Source organism: Haemaphysalis longicornis, unplaced genomic scaffold (genome assembly GCF_048455015.1).
Source record: "Haemaphysalis longicornis isolate Haplotype H1 unplaced genomic scaffold, Haemaphysalis longicornis Haplotype H1 scaffold_10, whole genome shotgun sequence".
NCBI classification, from domain to species: domain Eukaryota; kingdom Metazoa; phylum Arthropoda; class Arachnida; order Ixodida; family Ixodidae; genus Haemaphysalis; species Haemaphysalis longicornis.
Genome location: NW_027526204.1, coordinates 97,795,383 through 97,812,239, shown reverse-complemented (window position 1 = coordinate 97,812,239; position 16,857 = coordinate 97,795,383). Strand labels below are relative to the sequence as shown.

At 47.8% G+C, this 16,857-nt stretch overlaps 1 protein-coding gene across 3 annotated transcripts in view; it reads left to right on the top strand.

Moving 5' to 3' along the window:
- The window catches only part of LOC144158919 (uncharacterized), an 89,203-nt gene that overhangs the window by 25,554 nt on the left and 46,792 nt on the right, over nt 1-16,857 (top strand). For all 3 annotated transcript variants that reach the window (XM_077690108.1, XM_077690107.1, XM_077690110.1), the window contains exon 4: nt 7,430-7,490. In XM_077690108.1, coding sequence (XP_077546234.1) covers nt 7,430-7,490 — 61 coding nt within the window. The remainder of the gene's footprint in view (nt 1-7,429; nt 7,491-16,857) is intronic.

Genomic DNA, 16,857 nt, shown 5'->3' with positions numbered 1-16,857 from the left:
GCCCGGAAGGGTGAGGTGTAGCATCCACCGTATGGCACGATCTCGACTAAAACTAGATTTGAAAAAAAATAGGCTAGATTTGAAGAGGGGCCGTAATAACCTAGTACAAAAGTGGCCCATAAATTAGGTAACACTACTACGGAAAGCTGAGGTATTCAGAATCTCACAGCAGAAACGATATTCATCTCGAACTGAGAAAGCAGCGTTTCTGACAGAGGAAGCCAGCGACAATGTTAGACGCATTATCACGGAGTGTGCAGTAGAAGTCAGAGGTGCGATCGGTAGACTGCATACCGGTAAAATTTTCCAGGAGACCAAAAATTTACTTAGCAAACGATGAACCATGACAATCTCCACCCTAGCTGGCCTAATCGAACTACCGGATCCTACGAAGGTAATCAATAAACATAAGACAGCTGACATATAGATATAGATACTGTATATAGAATATAGATACTGTATAATATAGATACTGTATAATACAGATACTGTATAAATGTCGAATATAGATACTGTATAAATGGTGTGCCAGTTACCACGAAGACAACTTACAAATACCTGGGTGTTTTCTTTTCTTCTGACTGTTCATGGAATGTACATGTGGATTATGTTGTCGCGAAAGCTGCGAGAGTGTTAAATTTTATTCAGCGTAACTTAAGATGTTCGCATCAGCGACTTAAAGAATGTGCGTATTTGACGTATGTACGACCAGTCTTAGAGTACGCCTGCGCTGTCTGGGACCCGGCGCAGGTATCTCTCAGTGATAAGATAGAAAAAATACAGAACAGGGCGGCAAGGTTCGTCCTGGGACGGTATCAATGGCGGGAAAGCTGTACCGCTATGAAACAAGAATTGAATTGGGAGCTGCTTTCATCACGTAGAAGAAAATTGCGATTAAAACTTTTATATTTAATATTTAACAATAAAACTGGAATCAACAAGGACATGTATTTACAGACGCCATATTATTTGTCAAATCGAATTGATCATTCCTTTAAACTGAGGGAATACCGTCCCAGGACTGCAATTTTTGCAAATTCATTTTTTGTCAAAACGATACATGAGTGGAATGGGCTCTCAAATGTACAAGTGTCTACTGTGAATGAAAACTTGTTTTTTTCGAACCTGTAACCCCCCTGCTATAACGCCTTCGGGCGCTGCAGGTATATGTTGAATAAAGAATAAAGAATAAAGAATATGGAAGTATAATATGGAGAGTATCGAGGATGTTGTAAAGAGCGGAGGCAGCCTGAAAGCAGTGAAGAAACGTGTAGGGGTGGGGAAAAATAAGATGTATGCGCCTAAAGACAGGCAACACAATGTCATCACATATAGGGATGAAATATTTATAGAAGACAAGGAGTTCCACAGAGACCTGTACAGTAGCAGCGACATCCACGATAATACCGAGCGGCGAAGTAGTTGAGAGGACATAGACATTCCACCAGCAACAACAAAAAAAGCGAAGAAGGCTCTGAAAGAAATACAAAGGGGAAAATACCTGGTGAGGATCAGATAACAGCACACCTCTTGAAGGATGGCGGGTAAATTGTACTATAATCGGTTACAAATCAAAAACGGCAACACCTCATGTAGTGTATCACTCCGTCAAAGCGCCAGACCCGTGACGTGAGTGCGCGCGCGTTTTGAAAGGGGTTTGCTATGAATGCATGATATCGTCTGCCTTGTCTCACGCAGTTTCTTTGTCGTCACTGGAGTCGCTTATAAGCATATTAAGTCCAAAAAATCACGGGAACGGCTAAGGCCATGTTCAAAATATTCCCAGGAACGACCTACTTGAGATGCGCGGTGAAACATCCGGCTACGGTGATAAGGCACAATGGCAAATTCCGATGCCGTTCTTAAGTTGTCACCGAGTATAGAAAAACTGGCAAACCTGGATACGCAATGCTTAATGACCACGAGTGTACCGGCATCTTGAAGAACGGGAACATCATCTTAATCCTTAAGAAAGGTGACGTGAAGGACTTAAAAAATTAAAGGCCGATCAGCTTACTGTCAGTCGTCTACAAGGTACTTACCAAGGTTATCGCTAACAGAATGTCTGCGCTTCAGATTTCAGTCAACCTAATGAACAGGCAGGGTTTCATAAAAGCTATTCAACAATAGACGATATTGAAACGATCACTCAGGGGATACAGAAATGCGCGGAGTCTACTCAACCCCTATATATAGCCTTCATTGATTATGAGAATGCATTTGACTCAGTCGAAACCCTAGCAGTCATTCAGGCATTACGGAACCAGGGTGTTGACGAGCATCATGTGAAAATACTAGAGGATATTTACAATGGGTCCACAGCTACCATCATCCTCGATGAGGAGAGCAGTAAAATACCGAAATGGAAAGGTGTCAGACAAGGAGACACAATCTCTCCGATGTTATTCACAGCCTGTTTACAAGAGGTATTCAGAACATTAGTTCGGGAAAAGGTGGGCGTAAGGGTTAATGGAGAATACCTCAGTAACCTCAGATTTGCTGGGGACGTCTCTTTGCTAAGTCACAAGGGTGACGAATTGCAAAGCACGCTTACCGCACTGGACAACCAGTGTAGAACCGTGGGCCGTATAATTATCATGCAGAAAACTAAAACAATGCTCAATAACCTCCGTAGAGCACAGCGGATGTAGATAGGTTGCGAGGCATTTGAAGTCGTAATAGAATATATCTACTTGTGCCATGTAGTGACCCCGGAACCCAACCGTGATGCACTGGCAATTAGAAGGATAAGAATGGGGTGGTGTGCATTCGGTAGGCATTCTCAGATAATGAATGGCAGCCTACCAGTGTCCCTTAAGAAGAAAGTGTATGACAGCTGCATCTCACCGGTACTCACCTACAGGGCAGAAACTTGGAGGATCACTAAGAGGATTCAACTTAAAGTGAGAACGACTCAGCGCGCAATGGAACGGAAGATGATAGGTGTAACATTAAGGGACAAGAGCGGAATGGGTGAGGGAACAAACGCGTCTTTGTTCCTTAATTAAGCTGAAGAAATGGGTGCGGGCAGGTCATGTAATGTGAAGGCAAGATAACGTTACTAAGAGTAACAGAGTGGATCCCTAGAGAAGGCAAGCGTGGCAGGGGGAGGGAGAAAGTTTAAGGGGCAGGTGAGATCAAGTTTGCTGGTATAGATTGGGCTCAGTTGGTACAGGAGTGGAATAATTGGAGATCTATGGGAGAGGCCTTTGCTCTGCAGTGGGCGTAGATACGGTGCAGCTGCTGCTGATGATAATAATAATGATGATGATGAAGGGACGCGCTCACATCAGCTCACTGGGTCGTCAAGACCCTTTCGTAGCAGGTGTGGAAAGGGCCTGTGCGTGGTTCACATACTAATTACATGTAAGACACTCGAAAAAATACGAGACAAACACTTCCCAGAATTATACAGGCGAAAAATTCCAATCAATCCATCATTCTTTTTGCGGGGCGAACCTATGTTCTCGGTCAAACGCGTTTCAAAGTATGTGTCAGAGACGAAGTTTTTACAACTGGTTCTCTATCCTCCATAGTCTTATCCTGGCGCTGTACACCAGCCATGTTACTTTCCCTTGTTTGTTGTTCTCCTTTCGATTTAACTTTTACACCTCATTTTAAATACTGTTTCATTCATCCCAGAACTCGTAACAAATATTATTGTTTTGGCCCTGTTTACCCGTTGCTGGCCTTGCTCCACTAAACAAACAACTAACTAATCTACATCGGTGCGGAACACGGGCGCGCTCACTCTTACAAAAGTATATTGATTGTTCAGTCATTAGCCCATATATTACATTTTTCGATACGCACAAGTTCATCTCGTCGCGGTATCGTTTCGGTGAACATCCTTTTTTGCTATCTTTCAGCATGATGGGTTCATAGGGATCTTACCCCAGGTATTTCGTTTGATTTTCTAGCCGTGAACGGATTACAGGATCTTGTAGCGAAATTGAAAAAGAAGTGCGACTTAGTTCGGCTAGGCCGGTTATGCAAGAGAAAAGAGCCGAAGCACAGTTTGGTATCCGAACGATATGTCTAGACGAACATTACGTTCTGCGAGTGCTCACTACCGTTATTTCCTCCGTTAACGAGAGGAGAAAGCCAAAAGACCTCGTCCAAAAAGGCAGTGCTCGCGAAGCAGTAGCAGACGGCTGTCAGCGGAGTAGAAAAGTGGAATTCGTTGAAGACGCCACTTCTGAAAGCAAATCATCATGGCAGGAAACTGCATAAGCCGCATACAGGGAGGAAACTAGTGAACAAAGAAGGAAACGCACCGCGGCAATTATTCGTGGTTTTTATTTTACAATTTTAGGGGCGAAGCTCCTTAGGGCGTGGGTCTGTCCATCCTCGACGTATGTATGTAGCCACCTGTAGTTTATTTCTTGGATTGTTTACTAGATGGCGTGGCTACCTCTAGTTTAGGAAAAAAAAGTATTTCGGGCCTAATAAGCTTTAGTGCCTGCCCTAAGCAGCGCTAGTATTAAACCAAGAGTGTAAAACATGGTTATATTAGTCCTTTTTGGTAAGATGACATGTCATCACCCCGCTTCAAAGGGGAAACCAATAGGAATCATCATCATAGTTCTTGGATTGTTTACTAGATGGCGGTACTTGTATATGATGAAAAGATGCGCTTGGATTGTTTACTAGATGGCGTGGCTACCTCTAGTTTAGTTCTTGGATTTTTAACTAGATGGCGGGGAGCGTTGTAATAAAATCCGTTCGCTGTTGGCGCGCGCTTGGAGTCGCCCGATGGATAAGGCTGCAGATGTGCGAGCGCTCCGTGAAGCTGCGCGACGCCGCCGCCAAGATCCTGCCGTACGAGAGCGGGAGGCCGAAGCGTGTCGTCTGGCTGCGCGACGACGCCGCCAAGATCCCAGCGTTCTAGAACGAGAGGCCCAAGCGTCACGGCAACGGCGCGAGGACCCTGCCGTACGCGAAGCGGCACGGCTGCGGCGCGAAGAGGATCTCCAAAACGTCAGAGAACGGGAAGCGGCGAGAAAGCGCGCGTATCGGCAGGCAGACCCCGATGCAGTGAGAGCTTGTGAGGCGTCTGCAAAACGCATCAGGCGAGCTCAGCCCCAAGGTGCCGACGCGCGGTTTAAGCGAGACTTTCTAGACGTTACGTTCGGACACAGATGTAGTGGGCGAACTTTCACTGAAGAGTCACGGTTTTACCGATGATTTCCCCTCAGGAGCTTCGCCCACTCATCATCATTCACCCCGTGGATATGCTGTGAATTTTTTTTCAGGTAATACTCATCCCTCTAACAGAATTCTTAAGGAAAATGGTCCCTAATACAATTCTTTTTTGGTTATATGAATATGCATGTCTCAGGATCCGTTCAACTTAGTTATGTAGACCTATTCGTTACGGGACCAACAGCAAGCAAAGAAAAAAACTATTGCTGCTTAAAAGTCGCGCAATGAGATAAATTGGCCGCCTCTTACAAAACTGTGCGCATTATCTTACGAATATAATATCTCCAGAATGTTGAGGAACATGACGCTTCCTTGCATGAAAAATTCTCAGGACTGGCAGGGTGGTTCAGGTACAAATTGGAAGTGCGGCTTAGCGCAAGGAAGGGGATTTCATCCCAGGCGTGCGGCTAATTTTGTGATGGAAGGAAAAAAGGAAGACCACCGAATGACGAAGTTTCAGTGCACGTTATACATCCGAACAGATTTAGATTATCAGCCCGCCAGGGTCTCCGAAAAGAGTGTGAGCGGGTGTTAATGGGTAGTCGGACACCCCATTTTGTTGTGAAAACTACGAGGCTGAGCCCTCCTCGTCTTTGCAAAATTGTGAATGTCCTGGTTTCTAAACCAGAAGAGAAAAGACGTCTGCCACGGCTAACTGGAATTTTCTTCTTCATATTCCTGCATTCTTTTTATTTGACGAGGTGGTAAGTACACACTACCATAAATATCCATTTTCTCCTCCTGCATTGGAAAGCAAATGTTGTTGTTTTCCTTTTTACTGTGCCATATAACCACTTATGAAAGTGGTAACGATCAGGAGATTTGATAAGCTGGTATCCGTGCTTAAAAACTGTGATTTGGAAACGAAACTATTTCTTTTAAATTCAGAAGAGTCCCGCTATGAGGAACTTGGTTATGAGAAATTCGCGCGAGTCCACGAAAAAATTGCTTGGGTTAACCATACTTAAGAGCGAAAGCTTGACTGCCCTGGCTACGCCCATTGTCGAGATGTGATTTCACAATTATATATAGACATGTTCACAATGAATACAATGTTTATTCATACGTTCTTCCGGCTCACGGCGTTGTTTAAGCTTCGCCGCTGTACGAGCGACAACAGCCGGATGTTTGTCTTCCTCCATCACGCACGGCCCTGCGCCGCACATGGCGTCGTGGCATTCCTTCCTGGCATTCCTTTACCGCTTCGGCGGCAGCCCCCTCGCCTCCCTAAGGCACGTGGCGAGATGGGTCACGCGCACGGCCCACTTCCCTCCTCGCCTGTCCCTCACCTGGCACCTATGTCTCCCCGCCATCCGGCCGCTGCTCCATGCCGGGCGCTTGTGGAAGTGGGTGTGGTTTGATTTCTAGCTCTCAAGGATAAAACTTGTCACCCCGATGTAGCGTAGTGTAGCTTTCGCTACAAAATACGTTTGCACTCCTGGAGCATGCGCAGTGCGACAACATCCCGCTTATTTCTCTCTCAGTTAGCATTAACGGAAGTTTAGTGCAATTGGGTTCATGATGTTGATTGTATCACGTGTGGTGGTGCTTGAAAGTGCGCTTTGAGTGCAGCATAAAGTATACGCTTGTTCTTCCATTAACAAAGAAATACTAGTTATCAGACGACGGAACATTCAAGGACAGTAGTGGATTTATTGAGCCTCTCGGAGCAAAGATTTATTCGTTTTTTATGTGCGAACTAGAAGCCCTAGGCGAAGTGCGCGATCCGGCCGCTAGCTCGAAGCATGCCTGGAAAGCCCAGCGCCACCATTCTGTGTTACTTATTTTTCCTCTAAACTTGCACAAAATAGCCTGACTTATTACAAAGTGTAGGTCTAACTTTTGGAGGGCATAAAAAGTTGTTAAAAACTAGTGGTGTGTGAACAAATATTCCTTCGGAGAAGCCGGCTGCTTCACCTGTGTGCTATAAGGAGTCACCGGCCTCTATAAAAAAGTATTCGTACGCTAAACAAGAACACACTCCACATTTTACAACTGCAAAATGGAAAATCGAGGCGAATGATTTGCGGGCATCAAGTCTGAGGGGTAAAATTGAGAAAGCGCAACAGGTGTCCCTAAGCGAGCAATAATTATCATCACCTTCATCATCCTCAACTGTCTTGAGGTACCTCCTGCCGGCACTTAAAATATTTCCAAAAGCCGCCGGCCACGCCTCATAGCCCACGTATACCTTCGAAACGTGAAACACCTGAATTTTTTTCAGATGAAATGAATATGATTGAGAATTCTCAAAATCTTGAAAAACGAATAATTCCCGAGGCCAGGTAAGAGAAGTTTGGTTCCCTGTCTGTGCCATAAAATAGAAAAAAAAAATTGACTTTTGGGCAGTGAACTTCACCGAGTCCTTGTTCTCCTAAACATAGTTAAAGTACGCAAACACCCAGTATATTGAGGCACAGAACGAATACATCAGAAAATGTTTTGTGGGTAGTGCTATAGATGGCTCAAAAGCGTTTTCTTTAGTTATGAGTCCTAAGTTTTTCTACATGATAGATGTTTCTTGAAATGCTTATGACTGATATTTTACATTGAAATGTCATTTGCCTGAAGTATAGACAACCATTATATTCATGGAATTGGAACTGCAAAGTTACCCAAACGCAAAAGTTCGGCAAAATGAGGTTGAATACGTTTTTAGCCTTATCTATGTCGTTACACTGGAAACCTCTAGTTTTAGGTTGCCAGAAAAAATTCCCCGCATTTCCCCGACGGGAAGAATGTGGAAGTGCGAATGCACGGGTTGAATTTGCGCGGTTCGGTAATGTTCGCGAAACAGAGATCACACACACACACACACAACTACAAAGAAAGAAAGATGCATTTATTCACAGACACCTATTTGTGTTGTCGTTGTACTTGATTGCTAGAGCGGATCTCAGCTTTGAAATTTCGTGTCAGTACTCCTTTAAGTGGGTGCATTAGCCCTTCTCACGCCCGATTCTTGGCCAATCCCCCACGTGGGTATGTGCCATGTCAGCGGCCAGGCAGCGCGCGCCCATCTCCCCCCGTTGCCAAGGAAGACGAGGAGATTCCTGGCCAATCCCCCAAGTGGGTATGTGCCATGTCAGCGGCCAGGCTGCGCGCGCCCATCTCCACGTGCGCGGACATCGCCGGTGGACGCAGGTTCAGGGTCGCTTAAGAAGTGCATTGCACTTAAAATTAAGGGAACATCCACAAAGCGAAATATGCGCTGGTAGCTCTGGCTGAGTTGCTAAGCTGTGCTGCTTTGGAGCCTCTGAGTCTCAATGTAGTGTGCTGGTACCAGAGGTGCATTTTACCTAACTGAAAAACCAAAATGGGTAAAATTCTGGGCACCTTATAAACCCTATACACTTCAAAGTTGTCGCTGCAGTGACTAGGGGTGTGGGAAAGGGGGGGGGGGGCGTTCTTGTAGCCTATACCGCTTCAGACGAGTGAATCCACGAATTTACGAGTTTTGTGCGTGAACATGTATCTGCACTTATCCCACCAGAGCAGACGCTGCAATCAATGGGGAGAAATATGCATGGCCTTACAATGTAAAAGAATTGGGAGTAAGTGCTATAGTGTTGATATAGTCGGTGCAAGTTACGTACAGAATAAGTGGCACTCAGCGGTTCGGGGTTAGAAATAATGAATACGAGCTTTATTTTTGTCTTGATGATGGCTGATGTCTCCTCTGTGCATAGGTTTTCTATGTTGCGTGGGTTAGCTTCCTATGCGGCGCGTCACCCTGCGTGGCCTGTGTAGGGATCCAGAACGGGGCCTGCTAGTTTACCTTGCAATTATGTGGTAGGTGCTGTTAAATAAAGGCAATTTATCGTTGTCACATTGTGACAAAACCAGGCCTTCTCTACAGTACTGTCTGTCAGGCTTTTTCTACTAGCCCAAGCATCCACGTCAGTGATGTAACCTCAGCGACACCGCGAGAAATTTGCTGCAGAGTAACCTTTGCTCTGTCTGTATTTCATATTATCGGGAATATTTCTTTGATGTTTGAAGAAAAATTGGTATGGTTACGTTGCGGCTATACAAATGACACGAACAAAGGTTGAAGGTGAACATTTTATTTGCTTGATATCCTTAACAGACCTTTTTAAGAGCAGTCATATGCCTCTCGCCAGGCTGCGCGAGCTGACAGCTAAGACATCGATGGTAGGAGAGAATGGGGCTCCAAGAGTTTGCTCTTCAATATTTTTGTTGACGGTAGCCTATTTTATCGGCGAAAACAAGTCTTTTTACAGAACCAACTTTGCATTTCGTCTCCATTGCCAATTTAAAAGTATGTGGGCGCAAAAACTCACTCGCAACCATGCCCACGAAAAGCTGCACCCTACGCGGACCATTTGGCTTCAAAAGGCCGCAACACCGAGTTTTTCTCCCACCTCTCGCACACCGTGCTAAACATGCCTTCCGTTCAAACCAGCACAGTAGTTCCTGTTTTTCTCGCTGTAGCAGCAGGATTGGCTTCCTGTTCCTCGTTTTCTTGTCCACGAGTTTCAGCGGTTCCTCGCGACCAATTCCTTTCTATGTTCTTCTGCCACCGACTTGCTGTATATCCAAATTTTTGACGCTTTAACGAGGCGAGTGGAGAAACTTGGATACGGGAATCTTCGTCACCCCTTCAACTTCACGTCCTTCAAGCATGGAGATCGGCAGCGACGCAAGCACAGCAACACTGCTCACAGTGCGGGCGCTGGGTTTGTTGCCGTAATCTTTATCCGCCACCGCTTTCGTTCTCTGAGGTTCTGTCACTGTATGACTGGAGGACGACTGTACAAACTTTACTGACTTCCACAATCTACTGGTAATGCAAACGAAAAACAATTCTAGTGACCAGGAACATGTTATAAAAAATGAAAGTGAAGTCCAGCTTGAATGAAGCTGAGAGCTGTTTGGGTAAAGAGATTTTTGAAACGGTGTAATGGTTCCGGGCTGCCCATTTTTCCACGTAGTAAGGACTCACTCTCAGTCATTTGATTAACTGAAAGGAACGCCGTTTTGTTTCCCGGTACGTGAGAAAAAACACAAAAAGGGAGTGAATTTGAGATCCGAAGTCGAGTCACACAGCAAAGCTGGGTACTTTCTCCGTTTCTATTCAAGGACTCTGCGATAAGATCACCCGACAGATTTAATGATAACCATTCGAAAACATGGCCCTTACCCCATCGCCGTGACCCTCTCGGCCGCCGCCATCAAGAACGGACACGCAAAAGATACCTTACAGAACGAAATACACAATAACCGTTTTTGTACGGCCGGGATGCCTCTATTACTCCTCCCAAAAATCACCATTCTTGGCACATAGACCCACAAGCAGAGGACGTGAACATGCCTCCGCTGCACCAAATATTGAGCTTGTAGCACCCCGGAATCTCGGCTGCTGAAGGAGGCGAGAAAGCCGACGTGGAGCTGGTTTGCAGTTTCAAGACAAGACTGTTTATTTTCCAGAGATGTGTACGGCGAGAGTTTTCCCCGACAAGGAAAAAAGAGGAACCCTCGCGTCCTTCTAAAAGATTGGAAAAGAGCCTCCCGAGAGCAGACGGCAACGCTGCCAGGAGACGGCCGGACAACAAGTTGTTTTCCGAACTTCGACCCTTGAAGAGGGCGGGGAGCAGGCGGTGGCGTCGTCAATACACGTCTTTCACAAAGGCGCACTGTCGACAGGCCGGCTGCAGACCGGAGAGGAAAGAATGCTTGCGCGGTAGTGCCAAGCGCCTTCCGCTACCGAGGCTCCCCCTTAGATTGAGGAGCTTTTAAGAAAGGCAGCAGTTACTGGCTAAATGGTGAAAGGTCAGAGTCCACTGGTTATCACTGAAAAAGTACGTGAGAGGCTGCATGAACAGAAACCTCAGTATGGGAGGCTTGGCACGGTCGACGGCAACGACATCTCGTTTCCCCCGCACGTCGATTGTGATGGTCTTATTACGCCCCAAAACTTTGAAAGGGCCGTCGTATGGTGGAGTGAGGGGCGGCTTCGTTACATCGTGTCGTACGAACACATGTGTAGCTGAGTCTATGTTGGGAAAAGTGAAAACCTTTCTGTTGCGGGCTATGTGAGGTGCTGTTGGACTGAGTTGCGCAAGCCATGCGCGCAGCTTCTCGATGTGGTCGGAGGCGGCTGGGGTGGAAAATGTCTGGTCTGAGAAGAATTCTCCCGGGAGGCGCACTGTTGAGGCGTACCCCATTTCTGCTGCGCTGTAGCCGATATCTTCCTTCACCATTGAGCGTAGGCCAAGAAGAACTAGCGGAAGATTTTCCACCCAGTGCTGACGATCGAATTTTGCTGTAAGTGCAGCTTTGAGTTACCTGTGCAAGCGCTGCAACATTCCGTTGCTGGCGGGGTGATAGCCGATTGTATGCCGCAGCCTCGTGCCAAGGAGGGTTGAAAGCGCGGAAAAGAGGTTGCTCTTGAACTGCCATCACCGGTCAGTTGTAATGCGGGCGGGCCAGCCAAAGCGGGACACCCATGGGTGAATAAAGGCCTGCGTGACAGTCTCAGCTGATATGTCCGCAATCTGTATAGCTTCGGGCCATCGGCTGTATCTGTCGATGCATGTGAACAGGTACCTGAAACCTTGACAGGACGGTAGCGGACCCACCAGGTAGAGGTTAACGTTGTCAAACCGCGACTCATTAGTCCGAAATTCCTGTAGTGCAGTCCGAGCGTGGCGAGTGACCTTCACTTGGTGACACGTTTCACATGTCCCAGACCAACGTCACGCGTCCGCGTTGACACCGAGCCAAAGGAAGCGTTCTGTTATCAGCCGCTCGGTGACACGACACCTGGGTGGCTGATGGAGTGGAAAGTGTTGAATACCACTCGGCGAAAATTCAGTGGTACGAAAGGTCGTGGGGTTGCTTGGGAGGTATCGCAGGTTATCGTGCCCTGGATGTAGGGAAGTGCAACCACTGAAAGCACGAGTGAAGATAGCCCACCTTTCAGTCTCGTCAACTCAGTGTCCCCCCGCTGAGCCGCGGCCATCGCCCCGAAGTCCAGGACTTTTGTGCCGGAAGCATTGACGCAAGACAAGTCGCCGGCTGCTTCGTTTTCGACCCCGGAAACGTGGTGGATGTCTGTAGAAAACTGAGTGATGAATGAGAGCTGACGAATTTCCCGTTCTGAGTAGGAGGAAGTGTTGTTGAATACGTAGGTGAGGGGCTTGTGGTCTGTCAAGATGTAGAGTTCATGACCTCCCAGGAAGTAGCGGAAATGTTTAATGGACCAATAGATTGCGAGCATCTCCCTCCCAGAAGTGATGTACCGTACTTCTGCAAGCTTCAGGCGTTTCGAAAAGAAGCCCACTGGCTTACAGTGTGCACCCTCCTGTGGCTGCAGCACTGCTCCGACCGATTTGAAGGAGGCGTCCACAATGAGGCGTGTAGGAGTGTCAGGCAGTGGGTGAATGAGAAGGGTAGCCACGACCAGCTCGTCCCTAGCTTTCTGGAAAGCGTTCTGGTGTTCGTCAGACCAACAAAATTCTGGTGCCTTTTGGTCGTCTCGGCGCAGCAGGTCGGTCAATGGCTGGAGTACTTGAGCACAAGACGGAATGAACCACCGGTGGAAGTTTAAGAGCCTAAGGAACTCTCAGCGTGGGAAAGATGTTGGAGCAGGAGACTTCTTGATGGATTCTAACCTCGAATCCAATGGCATAATGCCTTCAGGAGTGATGTGTTGGCCGTGGAAGTTGAGAGCCTCGACACCATACACCCACTTTTGAGGTTTCAACTCCAGACCGTGCTCACCCAGACACCGCAAGAGCTGGCGGAGGTGCTATTCGTGCTCGCTAGGAGTTCGGCTGGATACCAAAATGTCATCCAGGTAGACAAAGACGAAAGGAAGACACCGGGTGACCTCATTCATGAACCTTTGAAGGGTCTGTGCTACTTGTTTCAAGCCGTAGGGCATACGATCAAACTCAAACAGGCCGGATGGAGTTGTTATGGCGGTTTTTGGTATGTCTTCCGGTTCGACGGGGATTTGGTGGTATGCCGCTATGAGATAGATCTTGCTGTATACTATTGTACCTGCCAGCCACGCACTAAAATTGTGAATATGTGGCAGAGGATACTGGTCCGGCCTTCTCGATGCGTTGAAGGCTCTGTAGTCACCACACGGGCGCCAATCGTCCCAGTCGTTTTTAGGCACCATGTGCAGCGGCAATAAATGGTTGCTAGACGAAGGGCGAATATTTCCCAGCTGCAGCATATGCTCGAATCCATGGCGTGCAGCTTGAAGCCTGTTGCTGGACAGCCGCCGTGGCCGGACGGTGACTGGCGGCGCGGTGGTGACGATGTGGTTAGTCACGTTATGTTTCACTGGCTGTTCCGTGTTGCGGCTTGGTGAGAGAAGAGAATTCGACCAGGACGTGGTGGTAGGCAGATACTGGATGGAAGGCGCAGATGCCAGATGAGCAGATGTTTGACTCCAAACCAAGTACGTTGAGTGATGTGTTGTTATCCTTGAGGCAACGATCACGCACGTTCACATGCAGGTTGAAGTGGCTAAATTCTGCTCCAAGTATGGCAAAATTAACGTCCGCTACCTCGGAGACCCATCGAAACAGGAGCCTGAGTTCGACGTCTATTGTCAGGGAGCGGAAACCGTATGTAGCGATGGCAGTGTTGTTGAGGGCCTGCAGCGACGATATGTTCTTGCTACGTCGGCGATCCTCGGGGGTTGCGGGACAATAGAGATTTCGGCTCCCGTGTCGACTAGCAGGCGCGAGTTGCTTACGTGGTCGATTACGAAGAACAGGCGACTGGGTGGAGGGACGATGTCATAAGCCGCCGTTAACGACTGGCCGGAGCGTTTCCCGGAAACAAGCAAGGTTGAGTGCAGCGGCTAGCACCCGTTGCGTAACGACGGTGGTACCAGCAAACTCCGTCCTGCTATCTCGTAACTGGCTTCTCTGGTAAGACCTTGGCTGTCTAAAGGGGATCGGCTGCGTCGTTGCTGGCCCTGTTCGGCAGCGCCAGACAGCAAAAGTTGCTGCATGGTGTCCGTCAGTTGTTGCATTTTCTCCTCAAGGTGCGACAGTCGATCTGGTTGTTCGTGTGTTCTTGCAGCAGCTATGAGCGCGAAGTTTGGAGTAGAGTATTCTGTGATACGATCAGCCAGTTGCGCGCGTCGATCAAGGGACGTCTCATCTGAACCCGCGACAACCCCGCGCACCGACTGAGGCAGCCGTTGAAGAAAAAGTTCACGAAGAAGTGGGAGCTGGCCGTCCTGACGTGCGTGCACACAGAGTAGTAGCCGAATCCGGTGCAGCAGTTAGGAAGGTCGTTGGTCGCCCAGCTCTTGCCGACATAAGAGCTGCTGAAGTCTGCTTTCCTCAGGCGCCTCGAGGCGGTCCAGCACCGTCTTTTTTAATGTGTCGTATTCCCCTTGTGTGGCGGGTGAAACCAAAATGTCGTCGATAGCGTGGGCGATTTCTGGGGGCAGAGCTGCGACCACGTGAAGGTACTTCGTCTACTGCGAGATGATGTGCCCGAGCTGAAAACGGGCCTCCACTTGGATGAACCAAAGTCTTGGATTTTTATGCCAAAAATTTGGTAGCTTCAGTTCTGTGGCGAAGACTGCAGACATGGAGGCAGCAGTGTTGTCGTCGGAGCTCATCGTGGCGTGTTTGTTGAAGCGTTGTTGGGATCACCAATTTTGTAGCACCCCGGAATGTCGGCTGCTAAAGGAGGGGAGAAAGCAGACGTGGAGCTGGTTTGAAGTTCCCAGACAAGGCTGTTTATTTTCCGAAGATACGTACGGCGAGAGTTTCTCCCGAAGAGGAAAAGAAGGGGAACCCTCGCGTCCTTCTAAAAGACAGAGGAAAAGGGCCCCAGGACTAACCCGAGGAGTCAACCGGACAAGTTGTTCCCCAAAAGGCGACCCTTGAAGACGGTGGGGAGCATGCGGTGGCGTCTCAAATACGCGTCTTTCACAAAGGCACACTGTCGACATGCCCGCTGCAGAACGGAAAGAAAAGAATGCTTGCGCGGCGGTGCCCAGCGGTTTCCGCTACAAGCTCTACGCGGGTAACAAACTAAGTGCCACTATTACAAGTGTCACATTCCTTTGTCTAAAAATTCTAGAGAATGGCTAGAACAGAAAAACCATTAAAATGTAGGCAGCTGACTTATAAAAATATTGCATGGGTTGAATACACGCACAGAGGCATGAAAGAACAAAACCTAATACGCCTCATTCATGCCTTCGAGCTGAGGTGGATAACGGACGTGAGTCGATTTCTCCGTTTCAATGTAAATGAGACCATCGCAATCAATGCTCTGAACAAAAATACGTACAAACAAGCCATCAGCCTTCCAATCAGAAGTTCAAACAAAAGATTACTAGCGAAGGACATTGACAACATCATTAACGATGTGGTGAGACACAAAATGCGCCCTTTACGAAAGACGGCCTCCTGACCAGTTTGGAAGTAAAAATCTTCGCTCACTAAGAACAACCCATAAGGCACAAACATACCGAAAGAGAAGATCCCGTACAATATACGGGCACCTTTATGTTGCCCCACTTTCCAAAAAGATCAATTGCACGCACAACTTCGAAGGCACTGGGAACAAGCACGCCAACTAAAAAACTATTTTAACGATCAGAGGACGCAGTCTGCATTGACGCCACCGAATATTATGCGCGCGGCGTCATGATAGTACCAATAGTTAATCGTCAGGCACCGTTAATTGCGCCACATTACTCGCCAAGACGCAGCCGAAGGAAAATGAGGAAGTGGCAATTGCTATGAACATATTCAACACCAGCGCCAAAAGTCGGGAAGCTTGCACCGACGTGCCAGACGTAAACGAGAAGCTGTGGTGGGCGAGTATTGCTGGATACATAATCAATTTTCAGTGTCACTGTTTATTCTCATGGTTGCCCTTCTACTAATCGTCGTCGAATGCAGCGAATAGATCGTCGTCTTCTTCGCGTGGAGTTGTGGATGCAATGTTTCAGCATTGCGGAGTACCCCAAGCTGTTCTTCATCTACTCGAGGCAGCGTTAGCGGGATCTGCAAGTACTCTAGGAAAGGCGTGGCACGCTCGTAGCCATGTCTCCAATTATCTGTAATGATATCTAGAGAATGGGGCGGCCGTGGTGACCTCTCCCAAGCAGTGCGTCATTTCATCTTTCCTATTACAGCGCGAATTCTCAAACCGAAGGTTTGTTATTCTCACTGATAGCATATGCAACGCAAAAACACCTTGCAGGAAAGGCTGCTTTCTCTGACGATGACGATGAATGATCGTGGGTGAGGTGAAAGAAAAAACGGTTCAGTGGCCGGATTCGAAACAGGGTTTCTCGCGTTATGAGGCCGGTGTCTATCCAATGCCTCCATTTGACATGGTCTAAAAATACTCCAAACTGAGATTGCAACCACAGAATCCTATCAGAGAAAGCGTCGCAGTCAAGCATCGTCGTCGTTATTCGGAGGGGTGGAGGATTTTAACACGCAAGTGTTTTATGCCCGGGTGCACCAAGATGTCAGTGATGTCATATGCACCACGAAAGGGACGTCGCCAGAAGAAGTGCCATTCACGCGGCGGCGTCCGGTTTCGACCCCACGAACTCTTTCGCAACAACGCGACGTACGAGGCACTCTTCCCACTGAGCTAAGAACAGAGACGTAAGCAGCTCTACAA